The 10,155-nt window shown below is 46.8% G+C and overlaps 1 protein-coding gene across 1 annotated transcript; it reads left to right on the top strand.

The window, feature by feature from the left end:
* The first annotated feature begins 881 nt into the window (after window positions 1-881).
* PHLDA3 (pleckstrin homology like domain family A member 3) lies at window positions 882-7,879 on the top strand. The gene is made up of 2 exons (XM_081915231.1): window positions 882-1,863; window positions 6,281-7,879. Exons 1-2 carry the CDS (start codon window positions 1,503-1,505, stop codon window positions 6,427-6,429), a joined length of 510 nt encoding a protein of 169 aa, XP_081771357.1. The 5' UTR covers window positions 882-1,502; the 3' UTR covers window positions 6,430-7,879.
* Window positions 7,880-10,155: the final 2,276 nt, after the last annotated feature.

Here is a 10,155-nt window from a genome sequence, read left to right on the forward strand (position 1 = left end):
CAGGGGAAGCTCTGTGCCATTTGTAGTTCGCTCAGGAGCTGTGCTTCAGCTGATATCCAGGTGGGTACAAAAGGGGCAGGAATTTTTTTTTCAAAGATTTTCTCCCTCGTTTATTCTGCAGAAGGGAACACTGTCACCCAGCTCACAGCTAACAGTTGTTCTCACTGGGGGAGGGAGGGGTCCTTACTCTTGTGGGCTGAGCAGGCCGCCATCTAGCTTGGTATTGTCTACACCTGGGGGTAGGCAACCTAAGGCCCGGGGGCTGGAGGTGGCCCAATTGCTTTCTCAATCTGGCCTGCGGACAGTCTGGGAATCAGCATGTTATTATATGAGTAGAATGTGTCCTTTTATTTAAAATGCATCTCTGGGTTATTTGTGGGGCATAGGAATTTGTTCATTCCCCCCCCCCAAAAAAATATAGCCTGGCCCACCACATGGTCTGAGCGACGGTGGTGGACCGGCCCACGGCTGAAAAAGGTTGCTGACCCCTGGTCTACACTGACTGGCTGTGGCTTTCCAGGGTTTCAGACAAGATTCACTCCCTGCCCTACCTGGAGAAGTCATTGGGGATTGAACCTGAGACCTTCTGCATGCAAAACAGATGCTCTACCACCAGGCTATGGGTCTTTCCCCATGCAAGAGCCCTGTGGTGTAGTGGTTAGAGTCAAGACCTGGAAAACTAGGGTTCAAATCCCCACTTGCCTTGAAGTAACTTATTTGTCTAGATGCCCATTTGGCTTTTATTACACTTCTGATCAGGGGTGCCAACTTGAATAAAATATTGGGTGCGACCAGGTAAACTCTGGCCCGATCACAGGACGTGGCATACGCGCACCATTTGAATTCATCAATTGGAGGGGCTTGGCTCCTAGGAGATGGTTCCTATGCTTTCTGTCCACAAGAAAACCCGACCGCGCGCGACTGTTACGCACGACCCCCTCTGTCCATGGCAAGCACTTCCGCGTGGGAATTTGGCCGCGTCTGCGATGCCTTGTCCGACGTGGCTCCTCCGAGCCGCAGCCCCATTCTCCATCTACCTGCCAATGCCCGCCCCTCCAGCAGCATATAGATAGCCATCGCTGCCGCCCACGATGCCGGCGAGCCCCAGCCACCTTCCTTTCCGTGCGCCAGCCGCCCAAGCTGGGCACGCCAGCAGCCCCGCAGGCTCTCTCGGCGCAGCCGGCCCCACGCCTGGGCGTGAGCGCTGCCTCTCCCCGGCAGGCAGAGCTGGGGCGAGGCCCTGGCGAAGCAGGAAAGGAATGCGAGTGGGAAGAGCGAGGCACAAGCGAGCGGGCATGTAGCGGCAGATCCCGGAGCCCAGAGGCCGGGGCAACCTCCGTCGGAGCTCACGCGGCAGAGGGCGGGCTCTCTCTGGCTCCCTCTGTCTCTCCCTCGGAAGCCGGACGGCAAGGAGCAGCAGCAGGAGGAGGAAGAGGAAAGCGCTCCTGGCAGACCACGCGGCGGCGGCGGCGATTCCCAGCATCCTGGGCAGCCCGAGCCCCATGGCGTCGGAGAAGGTGCTTCGCGAAGGGGTGCTGGAGAAGCGCAGCGGCGGCCTGCTGCAGCTCTGGAAGAGGAAGCGCTGCCTGCTGGGCGAGAAGGGGCTGCGGCTGTTCGAGGCCAGCAGCCGGGGCTCGACGCGCTGCAAGGAGATCCCCTTCGCGCGCCTCAAAGCCCTCGAGTGCGTGGAGTGGAAGCAGAGGCACATCTACTTCACGCTGGTGACGGACGGCGGCGCCGAGATCGACTTCCGCTGCCCCCAGGAGGAGCCCAGCTGGAACGCCGACATCACCATGGCGCTGGTGCGCTTCAAGAACCAGCAGGCGGTGCAGATCGTGCGCGCCAGGCACAGCTGCAGAGCCGGTAAGGCCAGCACGTCGGGGATGGCGCGCGGGGGATGGTGCACGGCATGGGGGAAGCAGATCGCGCCCCTTCTGCCCAGGAAACGATGGCCAGAGCCGAAGGGCAGACGGAGCACGTGCTTTGCGCGCACCGGGGCTCCGCGGGCACTTCCAGTTTAAAATATCTCCGGTAGCAGAAGTGGAAGAAGGCTCCAGCCAGAGACTGTGGCGAGATTCGGCCGCCAGTCAGAGTAGCAGTGATCTGACTCAGCACAAGGTGGCTTCAGGCGTTCATAGAAGATGTGTCATTATCACGCTGGTTCCATTTATGCCTTAATTCATCCAGAAACCCTCATCAAAAGATTGGCACCTTTCCTTTCCATTTTACAACTCTGGATGTGACCAGGTAGCTTCTTAGAGAGCACTCTTCCCCACTCTTGTGCTCCCTGGAGATTCGGGGGGAGCTTAGACCACGTTGTGGGCACCAGTGGTGTGCGGTGAATCTATTTTGTAGGGGAACAGTTAGAGTTAGAGGCGCCAGTTTATGAGAGCGATGCCCCCCCTGTGTGTGACTTTGTGATGTTGCGAGCACCCTCCTAAGCCAGGCAGAAGCTTCCTGGGCTTTGAGGAGGAGGCACCAGGCATGAATACTTTAATACTCTAATTACTGGGAACGTTTAGGGGACTTGCCTAGTCCCCCTAGTCCACTGACCGCCTGCCACTGGTGGGCACATAGAGGGTTTCCACTACTCATATGTATGGTAGACTATACAGGAAGGCCCAGGATGTTTTGGTGCCTGAGGCAGAACATCATTAATAGTATTTCCATTTATAGACCGTATACTACCTGATGCTCACAGTATGGTTTATAGCAGATAAAAATAGTATACGTACACACAGTAGAGATGTACACAAGCAATATCCATATCCATTATTTTTATTAGGTATATTGTGGCTTTATATCTTGATTTTATTTTGTGAACCGCCCTGAGACCCCCAGGTCTAGGGCAGTATATAAAATCAGATACTACTACTACTAATAATAATATCCACATACAATATTAATATAAGTAAAGTCAGAGAGCATTACAAGGCAGTATAATGTATGTTATGTTGGCTGAAAATTTGCATTACATTATTATAGAACTACCCCCTGAATTTTACTCACCAACCATTGCACACAACCACTATGATCATTCACTACCTTAAATATTATCTGTATCACCCAGCCACTCATACCTGACAGTATTACAGCCCACATACAAAGGATGCTGTCCCCAGTTCTGAAGCACTAATGGGCTCATGACCACTCTGTACATTTAAAGCATATCCAATGCACGTGACCCCCCCCCCCAAATCCTAGGATTTGCAATTTGTTATGGGTGCTGGTAACTGTAGCTCTGTTAGAGGGAAACTACAGATTGCAGGATTGTTTGAAGCAAGGGGAAGTCATGCGCTTCAAATATGTGTTCATTGTGCTTTAAATGTATCATGTGGATATGCACTGGACCATCTAATACTCCTCTCCCATCTGATAAGGCCCGGTTCTATACCAGAGCAGCCTCTCACCCAGGAGGCAGGTTAAATAAAACTACTTCTATCCACTCACTTACAAGCATGCATTGTACTCTACAGCCTGAGCTCCTGACAAATAACTAATAAGCTTGGTAGCAAACGTGAGCATGAAGGTCACAATTAAGGTGGCCCTAAAGCCCAGCCAGTGGCTACACCCTGCTTTTCCATCAGTGATTTGGCCTGCTCCATCTCATGCTCTATTGACACGTTGTTGGGCAATATCTCATGCTCTGACTGAGAACCACAGGACAAAAAACCTTGCCAGGCACAAGGTTTAAGTACAATACATGGAGAGGTGGGAGGGAGAGAGAGAAAAGCAGTCTCAGTTCAGGAATCCATGTGAATTTTCTTCTTTTGAACCTCTATCCCCACCCTCCCAAATAGTACCTGCATGGCGATACAGTGGAACCTTGGTTTTCGAATGTCTCCGTTGACGAATGTTTCGGAACTCGAATGCCATAAACCCAGAAGTAAATGCTTCCGTTTTTGAACACACCTCAGAAGTTGAAATTCCGAGGTGATTTCCGTATTGAGTTTTTGGTTTTTGAACGTTTCAGAACTCAAATGGTCTTCTGGAACGGATTATGTTCAGAAACCAAGGTTCCACTGTAAAAATATTTGTTGCCCCCTAATGGTGCCCTGAAATCTGCCATAATATGGGCAGGGTGCGAGGCAGTCTTGATTTATGCTAATTTTTTGCAGGCCCTGATCCTTTCACTGACACTTGCTAGGTGCTGACCAAATAGCCATTGCATATATAGAAGTCCTCAGTCTCTGGTAATCTCCACTCAGCCTGAGCATGAAGAAGCATGTAGGAACAGACGGTGTGCCTAACATGCATGTTGTAGAATCCAATGAAACTAAAGGTATGATGAAGAGAAAAGAAAGCACTTCTTCATGCAGTGCTTACTTAATCTGTGGAAGTTGCTACCAGAAGGTGTGATGAAGGCCACCATCTTGGATGGCAGTCAAAGAAGATCTGATTAATTCATGGGGGCCAGAGCTATTGATGGCTATGTTCTCCCTTCATTGCTGGGAGGCAGTATGCTTACCTATGCCAAATACTCGGAATGGCTGGTGGGGAGAGGTCTGTCGCACTCAGGTCCTGCTTCTGTGCTTCCTGTGAGAACAGGATGCTGGACCAGATGGTTGGATCCAGCAAGAGCTCTTCTTGTGTTCTGTCCAACAGCAGATTTGTTTTCCTTTACACCTGCTTGCTCTTTTAACTAGTAAGAGGTAGACTGACAAATGCCCTTCACTGTTAGCAGATAGTTGGACCATGCATGTGATACACCCTGTTCTCATGTTACTAGAGCTGCGCCCAGCCAGAGAAGCCTAAGCAATGGAAGGGAAAGCAGTATAATTCTTCATGGTTTCTTCACTCCTGAGGTATCATGCTTATTTTAATAGTATGATATATCAAAGGCTCAGGGTATTTTTTTAATAGTATGGTATATCAAAGGCTCAGAGTATTTTAAAGGGTGTTTTAACCCTTCACTCACAGCAACCAAACTCTGATACCAGAAGTTATCATGACCAGGAGAAAAGCACGTGGACAGAGGGACCGTGGGGAGAAAGTTGCATGAAGAGGGGTGGAAAGTTTGAGTCTGGATTCCTCACCTGCACACCTACTGCTTTGGAAACCATATTTCTGTGACGTTGGGGCAGGTCCATGTTTAAGCACCAGGACCTGCTGCCATTGCATCTAGTCTATCCCTGAACATGGCAAGTATGGCTGATCTCCAGTGTTGACTGTATTATGCAGGAAGAAAATGTTACTGGTCTTTTCAGCCAAGGCTGTGTGATTTCTCCCATACCTTGCATATATTCTTGCCCAGTTTCTGTTTCTCTTGTCCTGCTCTAACTTGTCATACTGCAAATCCCCATCAGTCAGCAAGTGAACATGAGACTATTGTTCGGTTCCTGCTCAGGCCAGCAAGTTATGGATAATTTGCTCCATCCAACTAGCCTCTCATATAAGAATGGCTTTTTGATAGAAGGTTTCTAGGACTCAAGTGGCTCTTTGCAATTTCAGATATAACAGTAGCTGCTCCACAATTTCAGATGTAACAAAATTATTTTAGTCCCTGTTAAACTTTCACTCTTACTCTAGTGATAGGAATTGCTCAAATGAAGAGCACTATTTTTAATTTACAAGCCATGTTTTTGACATTATGGGGTTTTGGATTTATTATTACTGTTATATTATAATTAGTAGTAGTAGTAGTAAAGTTATTAATTATCTCATTTTATAATGCATATAAAACAGAGATAATTATAAAAACAGACAAAAATTAAAAGATGAAAAACAAAACTATAAAATAGGCTCATGAGTAGTTGCTCATGAGTTAAAATAACAAAGTCCAAGGAAATACTATCAACTTTATTGTTATATTATTAATATTGTTTCAGTAACACCTTTTAGTATACAAAGTTCTTTACAATATATTGTAACAGCCCTGTAAGAATTGGGTGCTTTACTTATTATTATTATTATTATTATTATTATTATTATTATTATTATTATTATTTCTGACCTGCATTTCACTCTAAAGTGTCAGGGCAGGTTACAACAATGTAAAACTACAATAACAAAAGCCGTTGAAACAATTTGCAATCGGAAGAATAGGATAGGTGTCAAAAGCCAGGGTAAAGCCATATAACAAGAGCTGTATAATGAATGGGCCAAATGCATCTCTGTAGGGAGGAAACTCCAAAGCTCAGGAGCTGCCACAGGAAATGTCTGCTCCCAGGTCTTCCAAGTTTGAATATTCTCACACATCAGAACCTGCACTAGTCTAGCCCTTTGTCCAACTTGTCTCCCGTCTAACCAAAGATTCACCTCCCTTCCTTTTCTGTTGCAGCATTTCAACATGAGGCAGCCCCAGCTGGCCAGATTCTGGTGAATGGGTCCAAGGAGCCAGACCCTAAGCTGAACATGGAGAATACAGAGGAAATGATGGCTGTGAATTCACCTGCCAATGGACAGAAGGCAATCTCCAGCTGCAACTGAACTTAGATCCATTTTTTTCTCTTCCATGGTATTACTACTGAAAAACGAAGTGATGCCCAAAGCGTACAGCAAGACCTGGGTCACAAATATGGCTAGAATGGGCATTGGTTTTCTGGCTGTGTCTTTGCTATGATACTTAAGTCGCAGACAAAGCCCCCTCCAAACTGCTGTGGACTGAAAGGTTGCTTCTCTACACTCTGACCTATGGTAGTCCACACCATAGGACTTTGTAGGTTAGGTTGAAGACACAGACACAGCAAGAGTGACAAAAGAAAATCATTCCATTCCATTGTCTGCCACCAGCCTAGTGCTGGATGGGCGATGCAGGAATTCACTGGATCATGAGGAGCGTTGGGAAGGAATTCCTGAGCATGCGAGGAGCCATCTGATGACTTCATGATTGAAAGGGAGCATCCCTCCTCGGAGAACTGAGTGACTGACCTGGAAGGAGCAATGGTGAACCGGCTATTCTGATCTGAGAAGTCACATGTTGCCAGGAAGATGCCTGCAGGACTTAACAGACAGTCAGGATATAAATTTAAGCACCTTAAGGAGGAGCCTGTGTGGACTTCTGAGACTCTCTTAAATGAGTTTTCTCTGTAGTATTGCTCACTTGAGGCCTTCTGCTCAGAACTAAAGGACAAGAAGAACACTGACTGGGCCAGTGTCCCATCCTTACGACCAATAGCTCCAGCTCAGTGAATCACTCTGGTGTCCCACTGTACATCCATTTCATTAGGTCCCTTACATACTGTTGACCATTACATGTGTGAAGGGGCAATCCACCTTTAACCAAACCGTCATGCTTTCCATATGTTCAGGGCATGTGTCTGCAGTGGGGAGCTTGTTGCACTCATGTAGGCTCCCCATGTGAATGAGAGGCCTAATGGCACCAGGTTCTAGATTGCCTGAGATGTTTACATGAGAGTAGCAGTCTCCCCACTGCAGAGGGTTGCCCTGAAAGTGTGGGAAACTGCTTGGAGCAGCACAAGTGGGATAAAGCTGAAGGCCACCTCTTTAGTCACATTCCCCCTTCATGTGGGTAACAACTAAACAGGGCCTATTACAGGGAGGAGCATCATGAACTTTTGAAAAGGACTACTCACAAAAATGAGCATCCTATTTGACCGCGCACAAGGAAGATTGTCCTGCTCACCTTGAGGCTGTGAATGCCATTGTCACCCTCTCTTTCTCCTGATTCAAGGCCCATTTACTTACTATGGGCCATGGCAAGGAGGCAAGTGCAGGAAGGTCTTAGGGCCCTGGTGGAGCATCTTTATCCATTGGGAATGGAACTGCCAGTCTGAGAATCCCCAGCTGGGAAAAGGATGCTATTCATTTTTACCAGGGCGATGGCTGTCTGAGGGCCAAACAATGGGTGCTCATTTACTCCTAACTACTGGTCATTATGTATAACCTTTTATTAATAAAATTTCAAGAAAATCAACAATGCACACGTGTCATTCTTTAGAAGTGTGCCTTTATGGTTCTTTTTTTAAAGTTGGGCTCATCACCCCACTGCTTAAAGGATTGTGCCTGATGCATGTATGGGCAATGCTCAGGGATGATGGGAGTTGTGGTTCAGTAACATCTGGAGGTCCACAAGTTCCCGCCTGCTGCCTTAGACCATGGGCCTTTAACTGGACCATTGAGATCCTCAAGTAGGAATGAAGCAAAGTAGGTTGTGGTGCCACCTGCTTTCTAATTTTGGTGAGAGAGAGAGAAACTGAACGCATAGAGGACAGGCCTCCTTTGATATTTGATGGTGTGAACTCCTGCCTGACAAGCTAAAGCTGACCATTCTCCCTAGTCGTCCTGGCTCATAAAATCAAGAAGAAAGATGGGAATATACCACAATTTTTTTAAAACACTGCTCCTGTGGTAACCCCATGTTGGGGTTGCTGAATTGGAAAAGGTTGACTGCTGCAACAGATAACTTGGGCTCTGTTTCCCAATCACTGTGTAACACTGAATATGTTAAAGAAGGGACTACAGTGGAAAATGCAATGGATTGTTGAAATAACAAGGCCACTTTTGAGAGGGTAGAGCAACTGCTGTTGTCTAAATCATTTTTCAGCATTAACGAAATGAACAGTAGTGTCTTATGAAAGCTCAGGTTCTTAAAATACAGTTAGTTAATCTTCAAGGTGCTGTAAGTTTTCTTTTTAATAAACAACCACAACTAACATGGCTTTAATCTTGAATTTTAGAAAATGGTCTAAAGCAGTGGTTTTAAATATTTCCACTTGCAGGGAAAGCTTTCCAAATTGCCAATAAATTTCTGCATCTCTACCTCAGAACTTCTTATATATTGGCAATAATTTTTGGGATACATAATCTGCATGGATCACTGGCCAAGCCTAGTAGGTTTCATTGTTGTCCTTTGTGCCCTGGAACATACCAAATAGTTTCCTGGGTCTGTGCAATGCAGGGAAAGATTGGAAGCTATCTTTCTGGGATGGCTAACAATCATTTCTGTTGTTCTCATTGAGGAATCACAAGTTTCTGAGTTACCCCAGGTTCACAGAACCTGGCCTAAACTTTCACAGGGACGGGGGACATGTGACCCTACAGATCCTACTGGATTCATGGACAATGGTCAGGGATAATGGGAGTTGTAGTCCAACAACATCTGAAGCTCCCCAGCATTCCCCAGGTCTGACATTTGTATGTGAAGAGAGAGCAAGTGTTCTACTGGCTTCCTCTGTTGAGAAGCTCCTACCAGTTCCAAGCCAGCATGGCCAATGCTTAGGGATGATGGGGAAAATATAGATGGGAATTATAGTTATTGAATGCCTGGAGAGGCATATGTTCCCTATTTCCTAAACCAGGGGTCAGCAAGGTTTATCTTGCCTGGGCTGGATCGGTCCCGCAGAGATCCCTCTATGGGCTGGATCGCGCATGCAGATGCGATTTTCGGAGCCGCAGAAGCAAGTCCCCGCGCCAGTTTAACGCAGTGCGTGAGAGGGCAGCTCAGTTTGGGGGTGGCTTGTGGACTAGTCAAACGACCTCCGCGGGCTGCTTCCGGCCCATGGGCCTTAGGTTGCTGACCCCCGTCCTAAACGGAGGCTAAAGAGCATGGAAGGACTTAAAGAAGGGATGCAGATGCTCAAGGATGATAGTGCTAGTTAGTGTGGTGTCACCTTTCCATAAAGTAGCCAGAGTGACTTGTAGGAACTTAAGTAAGATATGAACTCAGCAAAAAAGACAAAAAAATGATAAGACCCCAGTAGCCAGAAGTAGCTTATAGGGAAATGTGGTTGAGTTAAAATAAGCCTGTAACCCCACAAACATCTTAGCCACCACATTTTGCACTAGCTGCATTGATGTGAAATATCGAGAAGGAAATCTCACCCAAGGATGATGAATATTGTGTAATTTTAAAGATTGCATACTCCTGCACTTCACTATATTGGTAGCATAAAGGCTATCCATATGAGACAGCTTCTACCCACGATCTACCATAATATTGTTTCCTTTATTTGTTTGTCAATTTACGAAACCCAGCTCTCAATGGTCCCTCAGTTGTCCCACCTTCCATCACATGCACTTCAATTATTTTTGGTTTTTATTGTGACATACGCAGTACTTTTATGGTGAAGAGTCTGCATGATCAGATGCATTTCAAGAAGCAGGTTCTAACTCACCAGAGTTGAAATGTGTTAAGTCTTTCAGGCACCATGAAATGCTTCCTTGCAATGTGCTGAAGTGGGCTTGAGTGTATAA

Source organism: Podarcis melisellensis (genome assembly GCF_964234715.1).
Source record: "Podarcis melisellensis genome assembly, chromosome: 6".
NCBI classification, from domain to species: Eukaryota; Metazoa; Chordata; class Lepidosauria; order Squamata; family Lacertidae; genus Podarcis; species Podarcis melisellensis.